Source organism: Syngnathus leptorhynchus, chromosome 13 (genome assembly GCF_054491065.1).
Source record: "Syngnathus leptorhynchus isolate UIUO chromosome 13, UIUO_Slep, whole genome shotgun sequence".
NCBI lineage: Eukaryota > Metazoa > Chordata > Actinopteri > Syngnathiformes > Syngnathidae > Syngnathus > Syngnathus leptorhynchus.
Genome location: NC_141207.1, coordinates 300,541 through 324,883, shown reverse-complemented (window position 1 = coordinate 324,883; position 24,343 = coordinate 300,541). Strand labels below are relative to the sequence as shown.

Genomic DNA, 24,343 nt, shown 5'->3' with positions numbered 1-24,343 from the left:
CCCCCGCGACCCGACCCCGGATAAGCGGAAGAAGATGGATGGATGGATTTTAAAAGATTTAAAAATGTTTCTATACAAAGCAGCCAGTTTGATTACTGTTAACAGGTGAAACAGAATCATGGTAATAACAAAATAACATGACGGCCAAACTCGGTTTCTCTTACTTGGAGAAAGGCATTTTTGCAACAGCTGCATTCAACAATACAGTGTCACTTCCTGCAAAAAAATAATTTCGGCAGTTATATTAGCATGACAATATGAAAACAGTACCGACCGCTGACAAGAACACATACAAAATCCTCAAGAATTGTAAATCGTCATTTATTTCAGGGCTGTGATAATAAACATTTATTAACAACTGCACAGGCAAGTTTGAGGTCCCACTTTCAGTCATGCAGGTAAAAGTCAAACAAACCCGAAGTCTATGTTTGATCACACAGGAGAAGGCGGTTGGCATTCCGGTCTTCGGCCTTTTGACTTTTCATAAAAATCACAATCTGGCAAATGCTGCGCCAAACAGCGGGATCCCCGGACGGCAGCGAGTTTGAGGTACGCAAATGACTCAGTCATATGCCATCCGTTATGTTATATCCACACATGAACATTTTCTGGGATTGAATGTGGGGTCAGTCATCCTGATTTGCGCATCGTTACGATGGAAACATATCGCTGCTTTCACGAGCAGTAGACCAAGAGAGGCACTCTGGTTGCCAGCAGTGTGCCGTAGTTGTTCTACTTGTACACTGAACTGTTTTGCTGGTGAGGACACAAGCGTGCGCTAGTGGCATCCGGGCAGCGTTGTCATGCCAATGTCTCCTTATTTGATGTTTTGCAAGATGCGGCGCGCGTGCCTGCTCTTTGAGGAGGCCAGCGCCCCCTCCAAAATGGAGATGAGATGCAGGAGGGTAGCCAGGTCCACGTGGAGAACCAGGCCTCTCTGCTCCGTGCCAGAACGAGCCCCGTGCATCAGGTGCAGCCTGGTGACCAAGGTGGGCGCCACCTGCTGATGGAGGGAGCGACTGGCCAGCTGGGAGGGGCACAGGAGGTTGCTTTAGGGCCCATGGCGCCCGCACGTACGTGCGGGCATGAGGCATAACACACATTTCCGTACACAGACAGACAAGCGGAGGTGCTCACCTGTACATCGAGTCTCCACTCCAGGTTGTGGTAAGCAGGCAAGGTGGAGGGCACCAGACTCAAGATGCTGCGGATCTCGCTGTGATGCTGCTGGTACATCTGGCAAAGTCACCGCTTGATGACAGTTAGACGATCACCATCGGCAAGGCCAATGTTATAGATTCAAAACACAATCACCTGTAGGAGGCTGCGGTTGAGCTCATCGCCAAACTCTAACGACAGCAGCGAGTCCACAAAGTCTACCTCAGACAACTACATGCACACGGGAAGAGGACTGATTAGGTTTTTCCAGGCTTCTGTACAAGGAGCTGTCTTTGGTGGCGAAAAGTATGAGCGCGCAAGTGTGATGTGCGAGAGTTGGCAGGTGACCATGTGTTTGGAGCTCTGGGTCATGAGGTAGAGCAGTCCCTCCACGCCACGTTGCACCACTTCCGGGGGCACCGACAGCTTCCCTGCAAACACCACGCAATGCGACAGCGGCACAATTCCGTGACGTGCCTTGCTCAAAGGCGTACACGAGCATAGTAGCGGGCCAGCCAGAAAGGCGCAGCAGGCCGACCATTGGTTGGAACCGTGAGGACAAAATGGCTTACTGGCGGCTCCCTCGTAGACTTTGGGGCTTATTCCTCTTCTGAGGAACTCAAGTGTGATGCGCCCAAACTCTCCGACCACTAAAAAGCACAAAACCACCACCGGGATGTCATTGTCTACATCTATCTATGTAGTATCTATCTAGTGTCTATTTAGTATTTCTCTAGTATCATCGTCACACACACATCTGGATGTGGTGAAATTTGTCCTCTGCATTTAACCCATCCCCATGTGATTTAGATTCATCCCCTGCCCTGGGGAGAGAGAGGGGAGCAGTGAGCAGCAGCGGTGGCGCACTCGGGAATCATTTGATGATCTAACCCCCCCAATTCCAACCCTTAATGCTGAGTGCCAAGCAGGGAGGCAATGGGTTCCATTTCTTTAGTCTTTGGTTTGAACCCACAACCTTCCAGTCTCAGGGCGGACACTCTACTACTAGGCCACTGAGCTGGTTTTACATATGATGTATTTGATGTGCCCTCTTTGCATCCATTGCAGCCTGGTGATCCTGAAAGGGAGGGGGATCCTTCCATCTGTGGTCCCTTCTAAAGGTTTCTCATTTTAGTAGTTTTTTTGTTGTTGAGTTTTTCCTTGCCCTTTTGGGAGCCCAAGATCAGGGGATGCTTTTGAGAATAATTGTCAATTGAGTGTCTATGTGAAGCCCTTTGAGACTGCTTGTGATTTAGGGCTATACAAATCAACTTGACTATCTAGCGTCTGTCCTATCTATCCATCTATGTATGGATGTATCTATCTATGTATCAATGTCTGTTTGTCTGTCTTCTGTGTCTGCCCTAAATGGAGCCCCGGGCATGGTAAGGGGAAAACTTCATTTGTGTGGGCAAACTACAATTGTGCACACAAGGTAATAAATAATCCGTATGCTGTAACATTTTCTTTTCTTTAACTATTTTGTGCCCACGATACGTACTGCCCCCCCCCCCCCCCCCCACACACACAGACCCTCGGTAAACAGAGGCAAAACGACAACAATATCAATTACAGAGTGAGACTGCCCAAAGTTGAAAGGTGCAGTCGCTTCCAGCAAGGGCTGAGTCTTATCTTGTAGTTGTCGGTAGTTATATCATGATTGTGTTTTGACGAGAGCGGCGGCGGTCCTCACATCCACGTGACAACCACAGTGGCACAAGAGAAGCGTTACGACGTTCATGTTACCTGCCACGTCCACTTTGTTGAGGAAGATAAGGTGTTCTTTATGTTCTTCGGACAAAACCAGCAGCATGTTGGAGTCCAAGAGCCACGTTCAGTACTCCCAAAATCGAATTGAGCTCTTTAGGGTTGATCAACCCGGAAGCCTGATGGACGACTCTGTCGCGGTCTTTTTCTTCGCTTTTTTACTGCAACAGCTGTCACACGCATTTGATTTGCCGCCACCTCTGGTCACAATATGCGATGCGTCTTGACCTATCCTAACCTATTTTCCTTTTTAACAAATAAGACTTCATATTTTCTGACATTGATTGATAGATATTCCTGCCCGAAAGCTCAGAGGTGCTTAGTGCATGCGCAACTCAGTCATCAAGCAAGCAAGATTGATTAAATGTAAAACATTTATTGTGGGTATAAAAGTTCAGTTAAAATGACAGCCCCCCCACCTCCCAAGACACACAACAAAACAGGTCTCTCAGGCACTGGCTAAAGGTTGGGTGCTTATGTTCAACCTTGTATCACATTTGCTAACGTCATATCTATTGCTAAAACACAGGTGGGCGCGTGAGCACACCAGTAAGCCCCCCCCCCCCCCCCCCCACACACTTCTTGAAACATCCAAATATTTGCACTTGCTACAAGACTTTTGGCAAATCCAGGAGAAAAGAGCTCAATGTGGAAGAATCAAGGGTCAGGTCATAAACACCCAAACTTAATCACCTGGAGATCCTTAAGACAAAATTAAAGTCATACTGAATGTAAACAAACTGATTACACTGCCAAAAATACTCAACAATATCTAGTGTAACATGGCATGAAAACACACAAAACACAGGTCAAAGACACACGCATCTCACGACCTGAACTTTTTTCTTCTCCTGAAAAATAAAAAAAGATCCGTTTAAATATTTGGAGTATTCTTTGTCGTCATCTTCATAATTATTTGAGCGGTCGACATCAGACCAGCCGTCTTGCACTCTACGCTTTCCATTAAAGGCTGACAATATGAAAAGAACCGAGCAACGGAACCTCCAATCGATAAACTCGTTCAGCTTCTACAAATAGTAGCGGCAATTAAGTCAGAAACTGACAAAATGGCTCACAAAATTACAGGAATTTAAAATTCAAAACTTCCAGTGGGAATTTATTGGAATAAAAATATAACCTCCAAACTTTGTACTCGCTAAGGTACTTTTGATGGGCTCACGTGGGCAAGGAGGGACATTTATTTGCAGTTCTGCTTTTAATAAAACGAAAATGTTTAACAACGGCAACCAATGGTAATGTTAAAAAGGATTCATTTGCCAATTATTCTAATGAGATTTAAACATTTATTTTTAGGATTTATTATTATTATTTATCCATTTATTGATAACGGGCATTGTTTGCAAACTAAAAGTCCAGAATATGCACAAAAGTAAATCACCTATGGTTAATTAATTTGTGAATCGCAGCCCTGCTTTAGATTTTTGACTGTGTAGCTTTCCATTAAATCACCTGCAATTCCCACTTCAACTGGAAAGTTTCCAATTTGAAATTGTTCTAAAATCCTCTATGTAAATTTACTAAAAAACGCTGAAGATTTTTCCACCCCTTTGGAAACAACGATTATTTTTTTTGTCTTTGTAGTGTTGTATACATTGGAGCTGTTCAAAGGAACAATCAATGATCAGTCGGTCTTGAGTGACACAAGCAAAATTGACAGAAGCAAGGTGATGATCAAACTGTGTGCGGCCGCTCAGTTGGGCGCACACTAAAATCAAATGGTGAGATACATGAACAAAACAAAAGAAAAAAAATATGTTAAAAACCACCACTTGTGATGGTATGTTGACGGCACAATGGAAGCCCTTCATGAAGGTGGCTTAAAAAAAAAAAAAAAAAAAAGAAATCTACGAGGAGAGTCCGGCGGTGGCCAACAACAAACCAAACACGGGGGTAAACTGGAGGGCTACAATCAAAAGGCGGCAGTCCAACAAACAAGCAGGAATTTGCTTGGATGCAACGGACAGCACAAGGAAGCTCCGAGGCTTCACATGACGGCGCACTCCCTGGATGCTATTTTGGCCTGTAGGGACACACCAGCGCAATGTTCATTTCAAAGGCAGCAAAACCCCAACACATCAAACAGACCCCCCCCCCTTTTTTTTTTTTTAAGTCGGCTGCACGTTGACAGCATGCCCCCCCCCACCTGGCGCACAACGCCGACGTTATCGCTTGGCGTCACGTCACTGACACCTTTTCGTGAGATGCACCTCCACAATTACCGTGAAAAGTTTTCAACCTGGGTTATTTTCTAAATTGCCCAGCTTAACTTTCCAGGGAAACTGACAGGCTAGTCCCAATTAGCAATACTAAGGCACTCACCTTCTTGTGCACAATTGGCTCCTCGTTGTCCTCCTCCTCTTCTCCATTCTCCACCTGTACCTTCTTGCTGACACTGCGTCTGGCCACTTCCTAAGGGGACAAACAGCACATAGTGCGTGAAACACGCGGCCGTCCGCTCTATTTGGCCATTGCCCATTGAACAGACACAGTTACCTCGCCGTCAGAGTTCACCAAGGTGGTGACAATGTCACTTCCTGTGCCCCAGGAAGCTTGGCTTTTCCACAAGAGATCAGTGGGAGGACTGTGGGCCACGCCAGCGTTTGCAGACCACACCTACATACACGTGCACACACACACAATAAGTTAGCTGGAGTAACACCTGCGAGTATGCAAATCACACGCACACTTGAGCCACGTTTGAGTGACTGGGCCACACCGGCCAGACGCACACGCTCAAATTTTGCAAAGGCTTCACAATTGTGCATTCCACAGAGACACGTTTTAGTTGAGGGCACGATCGGGACGGACTCTTCAATTGCCCTACATGAGTGCAGTGATTAAGAGAGAGCGGCGGTGTCTTACCGTGACAGTCTGTCCGGCCTTGAGAACAAATTTTGGTGAGAACTTGTAGACGATCTCGTCGGCGTCGTCCACTTGTCTCTTCAGTCTCCAGTTCCCCAACGGCTGGTCCTGAAGCAAACGCCACTCTTGAAGTAAGCAAAGCGAGCGGCGAAGAGAGGGAGGAGCCAACGCCCCGACACGCACTTGCTCCATGTCATTGGCCAGGGTGACCGAGTTGCCATCCATGTCGGTGGGCGAGATGGAGACGCCGCCGCTCGCCGCATCCTCCTCGGACGCCAGCAGCAGCTCCTCGCCGCGCCCCAGGTCGCCCGACTCCAGGTCTGCCCTCCTTCGCTTGGAGGTGCGGGACGAGGATGAGCCTGTCACCCTGGAGATGGTCACGCGGGAAGATGGGCTGGGAGACAGCTTGAGCCTGCGAGCGGGATGACACGCGTCACGAAGGGCAAAATGACTCTGGCGGGCTAGTGAATGGCGTCTATTCTGAATTCTTACAACGATTACAGGCAAGCATGCATATATCGGCCAAATATGGACAATTCATCTTGAACCAATTTGTCATGACAATGGCTTGATAACAATTCATAGACAGTCAATGTTTGAGAATTGTGGTAAAACTCCGCCCACTTCTTTCTCATACAAAAAGGCTATGGCAACATTGACCCCCCACCACCAAGATAATGATAGTGATGCGTAGCGACGGCTGCACGAGGCCCACCTGTGCTCCTCGCCCTCCAGGAGCTTTCTGTAAGCGTTGATCTCCATGTCCAGCGTGAGCTTGACGTCCAGCAGCTCCTGGTACTCAGAGAGCTGCGCATTCATGCGCTCGCGGAGGTCGTTCATCTCATGGTCCTTGACCTCCATGACGCGCCGGTGCTTGTCCCGCTCCGATGCTAGGATGTCCTCCAGCTCCCGGACGCGGTCCTCGGCGGCGGCTGCCTGCATGCGCAAACGTCGTGAGTAAAGATGGTGCCGGCAGAAGGCCGGGCGGTCGAGATGCGGAGGGTGGGGCTGGCTCAGGTACTTGTTTCTGCAGGGCGCTCAGCTGATAGCCCAGACTTTCAATTCTCATTCGAGACTCCTGCAACTCCTCTCGGGCTGCGCACATGGCCTTGTCGTTCATTGCAGACGACACCTTGGCGTTGTCCAGCTACGTTGAGGTTGACAACATTTAAAATAAAGGAAGAAAAAGTTGGCTGGATTTACAAGTGACATGGTTTTGGACCGGCCGTGTAAATCCAGCCACGCAAGACGAAAGGAGGATGAGGTGACCTTTCCTTACCTTGGCCTGGAAGGTCTGCTCCAGTTCGCCCTTGTACAGAGACACTTGCTCATCGTGCTGCTTGCGCAGGTCCTGACAAACACACACACACACACACACGCGCGCGCACTTTGCATCACTGGAAGAATCGCTGACAGGTAGGCTCACTTACTCCCAGTCGGCACGGCTCTCTCAGTCTCTTAACCTCACACACTCGCACCATGTGCACTCAAGAGTCTCTCAAACACACATAAGCATCCTCTACCTGTAAAGCTTGTGCCAGTTTGAACTCATAGTCCTGCCTGGCTCCTGAGTCCACCTCAACAATTCTCTGCTCTTGGCTGCGGCGAGATTCGCGAACTTCCTACGCAGGCATTTGAGCAGAAAGCATCTTCTTAATGCGGTGTGGTTTTCAGCGCCAACTGTGCAGGGCAAGTGTGACAAAAGCATCTTTACCTCCTCAAACATGTTCTTCCTAAACTCCAGCTCCTCGCTGAGAGACTGGCAGCGGTTTTCCAAGTCCACACGCTTCAAGGTTTCTGCCTCCAGCTGCCGCTTGGCAATGGCGTGGCCGTCCTCTGCCTGCAACGCGTTCCAATCAACATCAATGCCATGTCGGCGTGCTCAGCTACAACAGACAGTGTGGGCTTCGGTGGAGGTGGAGCAGATGTTCAGTCTTGGGGCAAACAGGTGGCAGCAAACTGCCGGCACAGCTGCACAAACTGCAATACTGGAGGCCACCTGTTTGTGCCACACACTGGCGCAACAGCTGTACGACATTTTTTTCCAGTTATTTTTTGAATGTCGCTCCATTATGTTTATGTTTAATTGTATGGAATAAATTGAAACAGCCTTTGTCATTGTCGTGCACAACAAACTTGGTTTATCAATTTTTCTCCTCTGATAACTGTAAAGAGTAGGTCAAATTTCCCCGCTTTCAAGCAAGCTTTGAAAGTGCCCTCGGCGGAGAGTTATGTTCAAAAGGAACAAAGCAATTTTGGACTTTCCAGGGAATGTGTGAGTGAGAAAACAGCACGCACCTTAGCCAGCAGGCCCTTGACTTCAAGCAAGTCAGCGGAGAGCACGGCGTTCTGGCTGAGTGCCGTGGACAGCGCAGCCTCACTCTGGTTCAGCTGACTTTCCAGCGCAGCAGCCCGCGACATGGCCGCTGCCAGGTCGCCATCCTTCTTCTTGGCACTGACGCACACGGGGAAGGAAATTGTTGTCAGACTAATGTCGACTACGAGATGCTTTTTGTCCTCACTGGTGGGACGAATGTAGCATGTTGGCAGGAGAGCATGACGGTACTAGTGAGGCAAAACCACACACTAGCTGTCAACTCGGTATTACGAGTATGACTTGTGACCAAGTTCTTCTAGTTCAGGACAAAAAGCATCGCAGTAAGTACATGGCTTCTGCAAGCCCCAAAAGGTCCCAAAATGCTTCAAGGGGCATGTGCCCGAGATGGCCGGTTACCTGCGTGTGGCCTCTTCCAAGTCCGCCTGGGCCTTGCCTAGATCGATTTGCAACCGGGCGCGCTCCCTAGCGGTTTCGTCCAGAACCCGACGTGCGTCTGCCAACTCCGCCTCGTACAGATGCTTCAGGCCGCTCACCTGAACACAAGATTGTTCCGGAAATCAACCAATGGACTGGATATGAGGAGCGAAGTAGGGCTTGAGATGAATACCAACGAATATTTGTCTTAATTAGCATTTTACTCAGGCAAGATGTTTGTAGTTTCATCTTGAGCCAGGCGCGGACATTTGGAGCTACCGAAAGAAATGTGAACTTTTACTACAATGGGGCTGGTGCTGCAATGTACTGGACCAGCAAGGAATGCAAAAAAATGCACTGAGCCAAATTTCACATGCTAACGCGTGGCATGCGTTGGCTCCAGTTTGACGCCCACAAGGTATTGGTCCCTTATCTAAATCAGGCGTAGACCCGCCAGCCTGCAAAGGCAACCAAAACCTCATCATGTGAGATCCCTGATTCAAATGGCAGCTACATTCAACATGCTCAAAGAAGCAACAAAGAAAAGAAGCAGAGTGAAGTTCTTGAAAGAGCTCTTTTTCTGGTTGTTTGGGTTGTGTCAGCTGGGGAGGAAACTCAAACCGCCCGGTTGACGCACTTCTGACACCAGTTTGTGCAGACAACAGCCAGAAGGAGACTTTGTGGACTCACCGCGGCCCAATGATAACTCCGCCGGGGGATTCTGCGCTACAGGGCACTTTGCACACATCTCTGACCGCGAAGGTAAAAATAACAAACAGATATTTATATCGCGTCCATAGATCGCCGCTATTAACAGCACACTTGCATGGCGGGATGGCATCGCTGCTTGGATACAAATCAAGGTCTATTTTCCCCATTCAATTTGAGGAAAAAAAGTAATTGTTTTCCATAGAATAAATAGTAGTAGTGATTCAAGTCTTGAATATGTCAAAGATTAGCAGACAGTTTTGTGGTCAAAATGTATGTTTTTGCACTAATACACACAACATTTTAATAGCATACTCAAGACGTTTTTAAATGTCACACTACGGAAGGATTCACTACGACAAAAAAACAAAGGTGCAGTGTCGTATAAAAATGAACAATGATGTTTGAATGTGAGCGATGATTTTTCGATTGCTGCAAAACTAATATTCAATATGAACAATTTTGTGTGCCATGTTAATTTTAACAAGTCAGATATCTGTCTGAAAGCGATGCTCATTGGAAAAACGAGCCAAAAATGAAAAACACCGAAGAGTCGTTCAATGTTTGACGTCGAAGAAGTTCCGCTCGAGAAGATGGTGAATCAAAAAATGAAGCAAATGTCAATCCGCGAAGTAGTTCAAATAGGGAGGGGGGCGTCGGTAATAAATGGCGCGCACAATCAACCGCTTTATTTTCAAATTTGGAAAGCTCCGAGCAGCTTTTTATCACTCATACCGTTCTAACCAGTTCGACTTTGGGAGGTCAAAATTAGCTCAAGTACGAGGGAGTTTATTTGGAGGAAAGAAAAAACAGTAAAAGAACGGTTTCATGATTTGGCCAGGCGCCACCCACGTTTGAACCCACCAGAGGTCCATTTGAGTAGTTTTTGCTTAACTTTAACGGGAATTAAATAAGAAACGAGGCCAAGTGATGACGATAATGTGTGTAGAGGGGTCCCGGATCGCCACTTGAACTCACCTCCCTGGTGGTGACCTCCTCTTTCTCGGACACTTTCACCAGCAGCCGGTCGTTCTCCAGCTCCAGGGAGCGCACCCGCTCGATGTAGACGGCCAGCCGGTCGTTGAGGTGCTGCAGGTCTTGCTTCTCCTGCAGGCGAGAGATGCGGGTGGGTGAGAGCGGCGTCGACGAGGCCGCCGCCGCCGGCCGGCCAGCTTCACGGCTTGGAGTAGCAGACGCCATAACGGCTCGCTCGTTTTTTTTTCTTTCTTCGACGGTTCTTTCGCTCGTTTGACGGCTAGGAGAACACGTGCGTGTCCGTTGTCGTCGGGTAATTGGGACGGAAAAAAGTGGTGCGAACAGCGTAAAGATAAATGGCGAGGAATCAATGACAAGTCATAGGCGGCAAGAGTGTGTGGCTCGCTCAGTACTCGGGTGGACTGGTCGGAGAGATTCCAAAATGGCCGCCACAACTGCTACCACCGCGCCAAAAGCAGCGAGCGTATCCGGTCGCACAATGCATGATGGGAAACTAAGATCCATTCAACACCCAGATGATGTCACGGTTTGGCAACGCTCTTGCCATTCGAAAAATAGATGGTGATAGCAAAAATACACAAGTTTTCGTTGTACATTTCATTTTTTTTTCCTAAATGTCATATCAACAAATTAAAACGTATTTATTCAAAACCTGTTTTTTTTTTCATTTTGAGAAAATGTTCAGAATATCTATCTATCTATCTATCTATCTATCTATCTATCTATCTATACACACACGATTCACACGATTATTTATTTTCTGCAATGCAATAAAAAAACAAGAATGTCATACATTCTGGATTCATTATAAATCAACTGAAATATTGCAAGCCTTTTATTATTTTAATATTGCTGATTATGGCTTACACCTTGAGACATTTTTTTGAATATTATTCATATTGGATGGCATTTTGCAGCCGCCCCACACTCCATTTCAGAAGGTGGCAGTAATGCAGCAAACTTGGTCTTTCGTGTGCTTTGGCATGATGAGGGACAGAGGCGATGGCAAGATGGCGGCCGCCTTGCTCCAAATGACTTGCACATACAGAGGAATGTTAGCGGTCAGAGCGACAGGTATCAGGCCGCTGATACCTGGCCTCGTCCCGCCTCACTTTCGGGCCTTCTCGGTGCGAAAAGAACCGGAGTTGGAGGACAATCCTTACTACAACAAATACCAGGAAAAGATTCAGAAAATGCGCAGGTAAGTCGCTTACGCTTATGAGGTAGCAAAACCTTCCGAAACGTCGTCCTGTCAGCTTCGCTGTGAACGCCCACTTCTCTTAACATGATTTCCCAGCCCGGTTCGAGTGCACAGGCAATATTTTCATCGTATCTTACAATTCATGGAAGTTCCACTGCATTAATAAAACGACTTCAAAGTGAAAGAAAATATAAACACAATCAGTCGAGGCAAGCACAGCACAAAAAATGGGATAGCGCCATAGATTTGCTGGCAAATTATCTTCAAATGTGATTGAATTCCAATTTGCACATCTTTGGTGTGGCCACGTAAAATGTTGCACAGGGCCCTGATGCATCCGCAAATCCATCAGTTGAACCGTACAATCACTCTACATGCATGAGCGCCATCGTTCGTCTGGCTCTGTGCTTTCAGTAGCAGGCCTGAGGAGTTCAACTTCCGGATGGAGAAACGCCACGAGTCCAAGAAAGAAGTGCTCGGGTACTCCAAGCAAGCAGAGTTTGTCAGAGTCGCAGAGCAGCAGGTTGAGAAGAACATTGAGTCAGCAAGTGCGTCAAGAGGAACCAAAGGCACAGGAGCGCTCAAGCTGTTTGTGTTGTCTTGGCAGGTGGAAAAATACAACGACAAGATGGCAGCTGGCCTTGGAAGCGCAGGAGCATTCACCAAAAATAAGGTGCGGCCGCCTGCTTTTCTGGCTGTGGATGATGACGATGACGGGACTGTGGTCGCGCTCTGCTCTTTAGTCGCTGGGCTCCGTCCTCAACCTGGGGCTCATACGGGACAAGACAGGTGACCAGATTGCAGAGGTGAGAAAATTTCATCTTCTCTTCAACAATATTGGTGGTGATTTTGCGAAGCTGTCGCCTGGTGTTGTTACTGCTCTGACGGAAGCGTTTGCCCTCGTCTTGACTCTGTGTGGCTCAGCTTTGGATGAAATATTACGCCGACAAGGACACCATCAGCGCCGTCATCCCGGTGAGGGCAACGTCTACTTCATCATGACGTGTTTTGGTTGCTCCCTCGGACGCACGTGCTTTCCTGCCGCACGCTCAAGCTGCTCAGACGTGTTTGTTTTGCAGAGTCCCACGTACGAGGTCATCAGCGCTCGGGCACAGGCGTGTCCCACGGTAAGAATCTCAGCGAGCGCACCCGGCGGCGCCTCACGTGGTCTGCAATTGGACTCGAGCTGTAGAAAAGCGCAAAATCAATCCAACGCATCATTATTTTGGTTCTTATTCCAAATCAACAACAACAACATTTCAAAGCAACAAAGTTATTTGCCACAAAAGCAAGGACATTATTTTTAATTAGTTTTGTAAAGGTAAACTGAGGGTAAACTGTTTATATAAAAAAAAAAAGAAGCAGTTTCATTTGTCCCACATGATATTAAGGTGCCACCACCAGGCCTTCTGTTCCCGTCAACACCATCATGCTTTTATCCCCCAGTTCTTGTTTGCATTGCCTCAGAAGGAGGGCTACGAGTTCTTTGTGGGTCAGTGGTCCGCCCACCAGGTCCACTTCACCTCCCTCATCAACATCCAGGTGAGCATGCGCATCGCCTTTTTTGCCGTCAAGTGTCGCCGGACCTGGGCTTGTGTGTGAGGCAGACTCACGGAGAGAGCGCTCCCAGCCAGATGATCCTTCACCACTTCCCAGACTTGAAGGAGGACAAGGGGATTGTGCTGGTGACAGCGGAGCTGGACCCCAAGTTCATCGTAAGTGAGCCGACATGAAATAGCCTCGTGCGTACGGCAGCTATCACTATAGCAACAGCCACCCACAAACTCCCATGAGCCTCAGCAAAGTGTAAACAATCGCCTTTCTCAAACGACGGCTTGTGAAATGATCGGGACGGACAAAAGTTTGATCTAACACCTTGGTACCGCTTACCTATGTTTCCCTTCCATTACTCGAAACATTAACAGAGCAGCTTATTTTGAAATGAAATAGCCTCACAGGTACAACAGCTATTCAGCGACGCCCCCTGACCACGGTTGCCGTAATGCCGGTAAGCCATGCGCAATGTCATTTACGAGTCGTACTAAAACGTACTGAAAATTTTGGGCAGAGCACTGTGTACGACCAGTATGGATCAACAAATTCATCAATTCATCCATATAGTAGGCGCTCTGCATTATAAAGCGCATCGTGGTTTTTGAGGAAATATGAAGTTTTTAAGTGTGCCTAATAGTGTGGAAAATACGGTACGTGTTTTTTTTCCTCCATCAGACTGTGGCGCAGGCTCAATGTTTGGCCAATCAGGTGCAGCTCTTCTATGCTAGCAAGACGCAAGAGACGTTCGGCTTGGTGGAGATGTTTAACCGCCGCCCGGCCGACTTCAACCACATGTCGGTGATTGCCGAACTGGAACGGAGCGCCGTCTAGAGTCGAGCGCGACGCGGCCGGATGCCAGCGCGCGGCAAGACGCCCACGTTCTGATGGCAAGACGAGCAATTTTCCAGACTACGACAACAGCCTATGTAGTTGAAAACATTTGTAGAATGACTCCATCGGGCGCATTTGCCACAGAGTCTTCAAAATGATGTGCATCAAAATCTGAGCGGTCGAACATCCCCGGGAGAGACTTGAAAATGCCATTTCTGAGTTACTCAACTCTGCCACCGCGAATCCCCGAGCGGCTGCTCTGCGCTCGCGTCTGGAGATGTGGCCGAGGTGTTTCCGAAGGACAAGCGGAGGGCGCTCCCCAGCCTGTTCCGAGTCCTTTTGCCTTCCCTCTTCTTCCTGTTCCAGTTGAGTAAGGAGGCCCAACTCTGCTCTTTGGTGACGCGCAACGTTGGCCTCCCGCCGTCGTTCTCTTTGCCAGGGCCCTTTTCTCAGCCTATTGACACACACAGACTGCATTAGGCAGAAGAATGTAAAGAGCGGCTGACGCAGAGCGGCTGACATACACACACACACCTGAGTGTTGTACGGGGTAACCACGGCGAGCCGCACTTCTTGGGCATCTGAAGCAAGCTCACCACGTCAGCCCACTTACAGTGGTGCCCGTCAACGGACATGATGTAGTCACCTTCCCTCCTAAACAAGCGTGTGCGCTCGCAAAGTCACTTTTTTGTTTTTCTTTCAAATAGTCGCTCACAATTGTCAGGTGCTTTTCAAAATATGTGTTAACATTTCCTTGTACTTGCATATTTCGAACATGTCACTAAATCATCATTTTGTTTGTGCCTTTTCCGCACAGTTGACAAGAAATAAGGCACTGTATTTTTGTAAAATGTTAACCATTTTTTTAAAACTGGATTCATCCAAAAGAATCATGTTAATCAAGTATTAAAATAATGGCATGACTAGAAAATATGTGCAATTTATTTGACTTCATCAGCGAGCAAGCAAGCAAAATAAAGCATACTGAAATCGGAGGGGTTGAACGTTTGGTTTGTCTCACCTCCGCACAGCCTCCGGCTGCCAAAACCGGCACGCCTCCTCTGAGTGTCAGGCCGAGTCCACCTTGGATCCTGGGCGGGCAAACGCCGCGCACCGGCCCCCAGCGGCCTCAGGCGCAAAACACGGACAATGGCCCCTCAAAGGCAAGCCAACATGAAGGCTCATTTCCAGAAGGGAGCGTCGGCGAAGCTTTGCAGACAGTCTTTGGAAGAGGTCCGCCCGCGACTGGGACGTACCCGGCTCGTGCTGAATTTGTGCGGCTGAGTGAGAGAGTAGCAACGATGGTGCTGTCGGTGCTGCCGAGCGACTCGAGGCTTACAGCGGATGTGCGGAGCCTCCGGCGTCGGCTCAAAGTCGTCCTCTCGCTCCAGCTCGGAGTACTTGTCCAGCGAGCGCTTGTGCGCCAGCACCAGCACGTCCATCTTCCGCAGGATCTTACACACGCCGTGCAGCCGAATAGCTTCTTCATGTTTCATCACGGCGTGCCGCAGGTGGGCTTTACCTTCAAATAAGATTTAGTCGCGCTTGGTGGTTGCACGCACGCCACTGCATATCAACAACGGGACGTTTCTGCTGCTTCTACGTATGGCAGGCAGCGCACGCTTCTGAAATGCAGAAGACTGAACTCACCAAACTTTCGTCTTTGTCGGGCGTCTCCCAATAGCTGGCCGAATGGCAGCCTGGGACACGGGCTCATGTCAAAGTGAAGAAAAGCTTTTTTTGGCTAGTGGCGCAGTAGCTTACACATGGTGAACTGAGCCACAAAATGCATCAGGTCAAACCTTACCTACCTTGCACATCTCAACAAGGCTACAATCTCATTTCTTGAGCCTTCTGAGGCTCATTGGCTCGTTGCATTTCAAAGCCACACTACAAGCAAGCGTGCCACCTTGATCCGGTTTGGGTGTCTGGAAAGAGATATCAGATTCCAATGAAAATGTGTTATTCAAAGAGATCAAATTCCTGTTTGACATTCACAGGTTGTGTCTTTCCTACATAACGCCCAGAGTTATTTACTACTCTCCTGTGGTGCAAAAGAAAACGTCATTCTTGAGTTGCAAAATACAATAGTCAACATTAGAATGAAAAAAAAATAAAAAGAGGCAAATTTACAAGTGGCATTGGACTTTATTTTGCTAGCACTTCACACGTATTACAAGTAAATGTGGATGTCACTTAGGAAAAAAATAATCATCAGGCAGAAAAGAAATAAAAACAGTGACAATAAAAAAAAAAACAGTGACAGTGATGTGGCATTCTGATATGACATCATTCTGCTGGAGGAGCCTCCTGGGGATCTCGCATCACTGAGACAAAAGAGAACCACAGTTGGACTTTGCATGTTCACATAACTTTTTGGAGCGGTGCACTGTTGGGAAAACCCCGTTGTAATGATTCGGGAGGATTCGACTGAGCTCCAAATAAGGCTCATTGCCAACACCCGAATCACTACAAAAGGATTTTTGGAACTAATAAACGTGCAGTGTGCGTTTGTTTGCGCAGGCGTGCCTACCTTCCTCGCGTGCCTTCATGCGTGCTACAAAATTGAAGCTCTTGTTTCTGCGATAGTTCTCGTAGGGGTCGTCCAGGGAGACGCCGACGCCCTTGTACTGGTCCCACTTGTCACGAATGTCTCCTCCTTTGATGGGATCCTGGATGCCCTGCTCCTTGGCGCCCAGACCACCGGAGCCACTCCAGCCTGAGCCCTCGCACACAAACACACCGGTGTGAAGGGCAGGGTACGCGCAGCTGCGGGCGCACACACGCGTGGCCGATGCATTTGCATCATACCCATCTTCATGAGGAGCTGATGTCCTTTGTTCTCTTCACCCAGGCGAGAGTCCAATGGACCTTTGGAGGGGGCGCCACTGCCGGATGACGTGGAGCTGCCGCAAATTGTTGTTCAAACGGGTTTAGTGTGCAGGTTTTTTTTTTTTTTTTTTACAAGCTCTTTTTGTGTTACTAAGTTGGCATGTGCAATGCAAAGTTCACTTTCTCATCTAATCTCTCTCCAATGACTCGCAAGATGACATAGTAACACCTAATGTTACCAACACGACTATAAAAAGTTTGTGTCAAATGTTTGTCTCAGTTAGAAAGTGACCCGACTATTGGTTACTGTGACACCAATTGACTTTACTGCCCAATGTTTGGTCATTCAGTGTATTGAACTTTCCCGATGACTACGTTTCGTTTCGATTCATTACAAGGTAATTATTAGACAGCGACTACAAAATGTATGACGAGTCAAGTTTCGTTGTACTACAGTGTGTCACGAATCAAGTGAGCGATATCAGTTTGGTCCTTCAAAGGTTTGTGTCTGAAAGTTGCTCATGAATTGCCTGATCAATGTGTTGGAAACAGCTACTACTACACAACGTGCTACTTTCAAAGGTTCCATTACAGTTTTCTTTTTGTAAAAGTCACCCTCAAATGTGCTACTCCTAATAGATGCTCTTGGAGATAAAGTTAGCAGACAGTTTGTTACAAAATGACTATGAGTTTCTGTGCTGAGTTCATAAAAATGAGGATCTAATGTGGTAGAAATCAACTTAGTCTTAGCCAATGTGCTAATCAAGTGATGAGTACTCACGGTGGGGAAGTGCTGTGTGATTTATGTCGTCTGCGCCTCCTGGTGGGGGAGCACGAACGCGACCTGGAGTGAGAGCGACTCCGAGATGACCCAGAGCCGCTCCTGGACCTGTGGGCCCCCAACACAGTTAGTTGACAGTTAGCAAGGAGGACGTAGGGGCGGGGAAAAGCGGGCACTCAAACCTGGAGCGCGAGTAGGATCGCGAGCGGCTTCGGGAACGTGAGGAGCGAGACCTGGACCTGGATCTAGATCTGGACTTGGACCTCGACTTGGAGGAGCGAGAACTGGACCGTGACGAAGATCTGCCCCGGCTGCCCGAGCGACTTGTGGAACGACTGCTCATACGAACGCTGAACACAGACCACAAAACATCAAGTCAATTGTAGCTCTTTTCTTTTCTTTTTGGGGGGGAAGTGGGCAAACTAGACAGCAGCAGTGTTTTTGCACTTGCCGTCTTGCCACTTGGTCTTTTCATAACAGTAGCAGAATTAATTGCGAGACACGAGCTTTTCCGTGGCGGCCACAGCACGCACCTGTTGCGCTTCTCTTGACCTTTTTTCCTGCGTGCTCTCATCTTGGCCCGGAAGAACTCGTAGAGGCCGTTCTGTTCCCATCCCTCACTGGTGGAGTGGAGAGAACACACCTTTGACTTTGGGTCCAGAACCCTGCGAAGAAGTGGCCTTAGCGCGACACGGAGCGTACCTGTTGCGGGGCCGGTCGTGGGAGGGGGGGCTATAGAAGGCTTCTACGGCGGCCAGCAACCGATCGCTGGGGGGCATGGGCGGCGGCAGGCGGATGTCTTTTGGATCGAGAGCTTTATAGTCACAGTCCTCCAGCTGAGAGGAGAACCAGGTCAGTACAATTTCCCATGGAAATCAAACAGATTTGAGCATCAATAGACAAAAACAAGCGGATTTCAGAGTATGCTGGCATGTACATGCCATAACAACCCTCCATTCCCACTTTATTTTCATGGGAAAATTCCCCATGCGGGTGTGAGTTTCTTCTTGACTCACTTTGACTAGCGGCGCCATGAGTCCGGCGGGGAGGTCGAAGTAGGGGACGTTGGGCACCAGGCTGGGGTCATCCTGGACAGGAACAGGGGGCTGCCGGTGGCGCACGTGCGGTGAGTGGCCGTTGAAGCCGTGGGGGGGAGGAGGCGGCCCGTAATCTGGGTGCTGGGCCCCCCCCCACGGAGGATGGTCACCCCCCATGCTGGAGGGAGGGAGTCTCTGGTTGGTATGGTGGGGAGGGGGCGGCGGGCCCGGCATGTCTGGTGGCACATCAAAGAGACAAATAGGCTCCGATTCCAATTGTCTTTTTGCCCTCAAATATGGCCGGCCGTTGGTGTTTATAGTACAATGCTCAATTCTTCATTTTTCGAAGGGTGGAAATGGCTTAAAATTCCATTGCGAGATGCCAAGATGGACCAAGTTGAAATGTGTTTCAAGTGTGCGGGTGTGCCCACTCACCCCTGGGGAAGTCTCCCTGGGAGTAGTCGAAACGGTGGGGCGTGTAAGGCGAGCGCTCGTAGTGGTGTCGCGGCGGAAAGTCGTCCGGCATGAAGCGCGAGGGGAAGCGCCCAAAAGAGTGCGGCGGCGGCGGTGGCGGGGGCTGGTTGAAGGGCGGTGGCTGCTGGTGGGGGGGGGGGAAGGGGCCTCTGAAGTGGGGCGGCCTCTGTCCACAAACAAAAACCCCAAGATGAAGGTCTGTTGTCAATCAAACTTGCAAACGAAAAGAGCGTGCCTGCATGCGGGGTGGAAAGGGTGGCTCCCTCTGGCCCCAGGGCGGCTGCTCGGGCTGGTTCCCCCACGGAGGCTGCTGGTCGTAGGAATTCCAAGAAGGGGGACCTGGATCGGGGCCGCTCCAGGGTACCCCCTCCCTGGGCGGAGCCCCGCTCCAGTTGCCCGTCTCCCTCTGCTCATTCCATATCCCCTCATGGCTGTTCCAGGGTGGACACGGAGGTGGCGGCTGGTTCGGGTCGAAAGGAGGCTGAAGGGAAGACAAATGCGCTGACGGGTTGCCCGGTCAATCAGTCCTGGCATCAGACCTCTTACCGGTTGGTTGGGGTTCCACGGGCCCATGTGCTGGGAGTCGTACCAGGCTGGCTTTGGGGGAAGGTCTGAGGATGCAGCCTGGTTGCCAGTGTCCTGGGGTCTCGCCGGAGCTTCCTCAAAGTCCCCCGGCGGAGGACCCGACATGGGGGGCTTCACCTCGGCTGCAAAAAACACCAGCGTGCCAAGGTGACGTGGCAGTCAAACGTGTCATGACGTCGTCACCTTTGAAATAACGCCACCACATCATGGCAGCTGTACATGTCAAAGAATGGTGTTGCAACACCACATGCCACCTGCGGGCGCGGAGGCGGGCTTGTCTGTGTCGGCGGCCGGCGGCAACTGGGGGGCTGCCTGCTGCTTGAGACTTGCCACAAACTCTTCGTGCTGGTTCTTGAGAACTTGGACCTGCTGCTGGAAGGCCAACTGGATGGGTTGCACCACGCCGGCGTACTCGGTGATCAGCGAGGCCTGCAGGCGGGACACGCGAGTGGGTTTACATGTGGGCCAAGTATTGTCACCACCCAAGTAATTGGTAGTACAAAATGAAAAAGGTGAATCCCAGAAGAGGGTAAAAAAAAAAATATATATATATATATCATCAAAATTCAGAGTAAATGCATCCGAGGTTTCATGGTTCAAGTTTTGCAGTTTTCACCTGATACTGGCCGAGACCGAGAGCGGGATTCTGTAGTTGCTGAATGGTGTCCTCGTCAAAATAGCTGTTTTTCTCCCAAAGCTGCAACAACTGAGGAGGCGGGAATGATCCGGACAAGTCAAAACTGGTCACTTTAACAGCCAGTTAACAGAGAACAAGCGCCTTTACCCGGGTGATCTTCTGCTGCTTCTCCTCTTCCACAGCCAAGAAGCTGGTGCAGTAGATTGGAACCACAACCTTCTGCAGAGCTGCCAACAAATCCTTCTGCTGCTTGCGTTGACTGCAAAGGCAACACGCCATTTGTGCACCGCCGATGACATTCTCCGCCGGCGTGTCATGTCACGTGCGGCTCCAGTTGTAGCGCAACGCGACATTTTCAGACGTCGACTTTGTTGAAGATGGTTGGCACGTTGCCTACCAGTGATGCAGAACGTCGTTGGTCAGGTAGATGAGGTGTAGGCGGAGCTCAAAATGCGCTCCCTCTGCGGTGATGCGGTTGCGAAGGTGCGACGTCATCAGCTCGCAGTGCTGAGGCGTCTTGGCGTTGTTGAACATCCAGTTCTTCCCCGCCTGGCACACCACAAATGACATTCAGCGAGCGGCCCGGTCAGCGCGGCCACGTCGCTCGCGGCGGCAGCTTACCGAAATGGCGTCTTTGGTGCACGTGTCGATGATGGGCTGCAGCAGGCTGTCCATCTCTGCGACGTCCAGCTGAGTTTCCGCCATCAACTTTTGGATCTGCTGCTCAGCTGCCGCAGTGATGGCCGTGCTCATTTGTTCCTATGTGGACACATTTGTGTACAATTCAGTGGCGTGCAAACTTTTAGCAAAACGGGCCCGATTTGGTGAAATGAAACTGTATGGGGGCCAACCATTCGCACCGATTTTCCTCGAACCATTACCTCAGTAAATGAACTTGAAAATATGTAACTATATTCTTTCCTGTCAGCAGATAGGTTGATATTGCAAATGTCAATTGCACTAGCAGAATAGTTCAAGATTAAAATGATAAGAAACTAAATACAAATGAACAATTTTATGAAAGTTGAATGCATTTTTTATTAGATGTATTACGTTTTTTTTTTATTATGAGAAGGATGATGTTGGTGTTTGTGACTGCAGTAAACAGGCCAGGTTGCATCATGTCAAATTTTTTTATCCAAATGAAATCATGCATCTGCATTTTGTCTTTATTTCAACTTCATACGCAACAAATTACTTCATTATCACAAAATAATAATCCATAGTCTTTTTGTTCCTTTAGGACAAGTTTCATTTCGCTCTGGAGCGCGCAGGTGCCCGCGACAGTGCCAGCGGGCCACTTCTTATTGATGTTATGACACAATGCCTCGGCCCAGTTTAAATTTAGTTGCAGGCCGTATTTGGCCCATGGGCCAGACTTTGGACACGCCTGTACATGATGCTTTACTTTACGTTACCAAACTGCGGCTTGTTTGTAACGACGGTCAAATTGAGTTGACTGACACCATGGGTTACATTTAATTTGAGTTCATTACTTGCTGGTTTTAATGAATTGGTCAACTAATCAGTCATTAGAATGTTTGTTCAAACAAACGCTGTAAAATAAGTACGGCCCATAGACCTGGAGAGCGATAAATGGGGTCTTTGCAAGGTGCGAACCTGTCTGAGCGTGTGCAGGTGTTGTTCCTGATGCTGCAGGTTCCACAGACTCTGCTGGATGAGGTCATCCATGGCAGGCGTGGTGGCAGGGGTGGAAGAGGAGGCAGAGGACGGCGGCGGCGGCGGCGCTATCATAGCCACTGGTGGCGGCGGGATGTCCAGCACGTCCAAGGCACCTGGGTTGTAGAGCTCTGCGCAGACAGGAGGGACACGCAGGTTGAGCACATGCGTTCACTCCAAATAATGGCTCGGAGCCGACGGCATGCATCCAACGCCTGTGAATGCGCTCGACAAATCTCAACATCTTAACTCCGCCTTCATCAAATTCAACACGGAATCACTCTCAAAGAATATTTTCTGCATCCCATGATATGCCGGGGGCCATAAATGAGTCCCAGAACACCTGGGGGGGGGGGGGAATTCAAAAGTAAACACACAAGCCCTTCTACTGCTGGTTTCATGGTTGATTTACAATCAACTTCAACTGGGACTGACAAGCAACCGCGCTTTGGCCTTTTAGAGACGTGTGCAAACAGGCGCAAAGGGAGAACACCGTGGAACTTATGGCAACATTTTCAAAAGCGTGTGGGAGGGGGAAATGGCCTATTTCATTTATGTTGATCTCAGACGTATCCAGATCGTACTTGCACCGACAAAGTTCACTTATGATGTCCCGTTAGCAACAGACAGGACGTGAGAAAAATACATCAGTAAAAATCATGCCATGAGGACAAAAGAAGCAACTGAAAACAAACCAAAGAGGTGCCAAGCACATGTAAAAAGCTGACACTCCGAATGGATCTGGCAAGCTTTGCCTCCATATAAATACCTTCAGATTTATACTCCTCCCCATCGCGGGTAGAAGGATCTAAGTGGAGAAGAAGCACATTTTAATACAAACCCGCACGCCAACAAACAAGGACACACAAGTGAGCGAAGGCGGCAGACGTCTCCGGGCGTCCTACGTGAGCAAAATGTGCGTTCAGGACTGACGACGAGCGTGGCGGCGGTACGTACGCTGTTGCTGTGCCAGAGACAGCTTGCACTTGTAGTAGCTAAAGTAGTCGCCGCCGAACAGGAAGGAGAACTTGGGGTTGTCCTTCTGCTTGTCCATGGTCATCTTCTCAAACTCAGGACCATTCCGAGCTACAAACTGGGCCAGCTTGTCGATCACGTTGCGTAGCTCTTGATCTGCAACAAAAGAAACATATTGACATTTTTGAAATACTCTAAGAATTGCATGTGAATGCCGAAGAGCTGGATACAAATACTGAGAATGAATTAGAAAGGAAGAAATACAGTAATCCCTTGTTTATTGCAGATGATTGGTTCCAAGACCACCCACGATATGTGAAGATCTGCCAAGTAGTGTCCACTTTTTTTTTTTTACATATATAATCAATAAGGGTATGTGGACACGCCCTGGCGCCTCTCAACCACTGGCCCAGCTATGGGCAAATAAATAGCACGGGCAGATGGGGCTCATAGTCATCTGGGAGAAGCCCAGTCCAATGTAAAACCGAAAAACCAACTTTCGTGCCATAATTCCTCAATTTAGAAGGCGATGTAGCGAGGGATTACTATTTTAGATGTGGAAATTTATCAAGACATAGAAGATTGCAATATATCAGTTACAAGCTTTAGTTCAAGAGTTTGCTTTGGTGGAACCATTTTGTTTCCACGCACCGCAGTTGTTTGTAGTATTAATAATCATAGTTCATTAAATTTGTATAGCGCTATTCAAAAACCCAAAGACGCTTGGAAACACCTACAGGTATATCCGTATTATATGCAATTTGCAAAGCGCTCTCATTCTGAAGGTTTATGGTCATACTAGTTCATAAGGTGTCAGATAAGGTCGTCAATATTAACAGATGGATTAAGTTAAGTGCTCACTGGTTTTCAAACAAGTTCTAAATCTTAAACAGTTTCATAAGCAGTACGTAAATGACAACAGCGAATCCAGTACAAAATTGCAATCGTTCTGGTGAAGACCTTCCAGACTGCTTGTATGATTTGAAACAAAATAATAAATGCAAATATTTGACGAAAGTACTCCAAGTATATGCACACGTGGAATATTAAACTATTTATTCGAATGCACTGCTGCAGCCCACTTGAGATCAGTTGTGATGAATGGGGCAAACCTAAAAACCGCGTTGGCTGAAAAGCTAAACAGAGCGTCCCGGGAAGCTAGCGCAGATTGCTTACGAGCTAGCCACCAACTCAATCGCGCACTCTAAAGGCAACCGCAGCGGAGTTCCTCACCTTCAGGGGGCGTGGGGGTCTCCATGATAACGATTTTTTTTGAATGCAACTGCAGAATATAGCCCAAAATGTCAGCGAGATAGCCCTGCTAACTCATTTAGCGCTGAGAACGTTTGACAAAACCAGCTGCATTTTTGGTCAGAGGCGTGCGGCGGAAGTGACGAACAGGAGAGGGCTCAAATAACCGGACAGCGCCACCTGGGCAGGATGTCGTGGCAGAGCGAGAGAAATTTCCTACGGAACCAACCGCAGTTTTACG

General features: G+C 48.7%; 4 protein-coding genes across 8 annotated transcripts; 1 reads left to right on the top strand and 3 right to left on the bottom strand.

Annotated features, from left to right (window-relative positions):
- Positions 1-305: 305 nt before the first annotated feature.
- Positions 306-3,093, bottom strand: commd2 (COMM domain containing 2). 2 transcript variants are annotated; one of them, XM_085927443.1, is made up of 6 exons: positions 2,905-3,093; positions 1,731-1,808; positions 1,507-1,598; positions 1,315-1,389; positions 1,138-1,236; positions 306-1,027 (listed from the first exon to the last, which is right to left on the bottom strand). In XM_085927443.1, exons 1-6 carry the CDS (start codon positions 2,969-2,971, stop codon positions 818-820), a joined length of 621 nt encoding a protein of 206 aa, XP_085783569.1. In that variant the 5' UTR covers positions 2,972-3,093; the 3' UTR covers positions 306-817. The 2 variants fall into 2 exon arrangements, with proteins under 2 accessions (XP_085783569.1, XP_085783570.1); XM_085927444.1 differs by having other exon boundaries at positions 1,507-1,589; positions 2,905-3,090.
- Positions 3,094-3,285: 192 nt separating this feature from the next.
- Positions 3,286-10,741, bottom strand: lmnb2 (lamin B2). Its single transcript, XM_085927442.1, has 13 exons — positions 10,247-10,741; positions 8,543-8,679; positions 8,107-8,263; positions 7,523-7,648; positions 7,332-7,430; positions 7,088-7,159; positions 6,830-6,955; positions 6,524-6,744; positions 5,992-6,220; positions 5,809-5,916; positions 5,440-5,559; positions 5,266-5,355; positions 3,286-4,966 (listed from the first exon to the last, which is right to left on the bottom strand). Exons 1-13 carry the CDS (start codon positions 10,466-10,468, stop codon positions 4,931-4,933), a joined length of 1,743 nt encoding a protein of 580 aa, XP_085783568.1. The 5' UTR covers positions 10,469-10,741; the 3' UTR covers positions 3,286-4,930.
- Positions 10,742-11,192: 451 nt separating this feature from the next.
- Positions 11,193-14,840, top strand: atpaf1 (ATP synthase mitochondrial F1 complex assembly factor 1). 3 transcript variants are annotated; one of them, XM_085928744.1, is made up of 9 exons: positions 11,193-11,465; positions 11,883-11,988; positions 12,073-12,138; positions 12,209-12,271; positions 12,390-12,440; positions 12,545-12,592; positions 12,912-13,007; positions 13,073-13,180; positions 13,695-14,840. In XM_085928744.1, the coding sequence occupies exons 1-9, from the start codon at positions 11,215-11,217 to the stop codon at positions 13,848-13,850; spliced, it is 945 nt and encodes a 314-aa protein (XP_085784870.1). In that variant the 5' UTR covers positions 11,193-11,214; the 3' UTR covers positions 13,851-14,840. The 3 variants fall into 3 exon arrangements, with proteins under 3 accessions (XP_085784870.1, XP_085784871.1, XP_085784868.1); XM_085928745.1 differs by having other exon boundaries at positions 11,880-11,988; positions 12,912-12,957; positions 13,041-13,180; XM_085928742.1 differs by having other exon boundaries at positions 11,880-11,988.
- A 1,138-nt stretch (positions 14,841-15,978) lies between these two features.
- Positions 15,979-24,289, bottom strand: cherp (calcium homeostasis endoplasmic reticulum protein). 2 transcript variants are annotated; one of them, XM_085928713.1, is made up of 20 exons: positions 24,085-24,289; positions 22,834-23,007; positions 22,646-22,684; positions 21,817-22,007; positions 20,818-20,955; positions 20,594-20,745; positions 20,344-20,455; positions 20,176-20,265; positions 19,814-19,988; positions 19,521-19,681; positions 19,210-19,455; positions 18,936-19,140; positions 18,480-18,736; positions 18,166-18,299; positions 17,997-18,083; positions 17,646-17,813; positions 17,464-17,571; positions 16,662-16,756; positions 16,384-16,569; positions 15,979-16,177 (listed from the first exon to the last, which is right to left on the bottom strand). In XM_085928713.1, exons 1-20 carry the CDS (start codon positions 24,107-24,109, stop codon positions 16,140-16,142), a joined length of 2,781 nt encoding a protein of 926 aa, XP_085784839.1. In that variant the 5' UTR covers positions 24,110-24,289; the 3' UTR covers positions 15,979-16,139. The 2 variants fall into 2 exon arrangements, with proteins under 2 accessions (XP_085784839.1, XP_085784840.1); XM_085928714.1 differs by lacking the exon at positions 22,646-22,684.
- Positions 24,290-24,343: the final 54 nt, after the last annotated feature.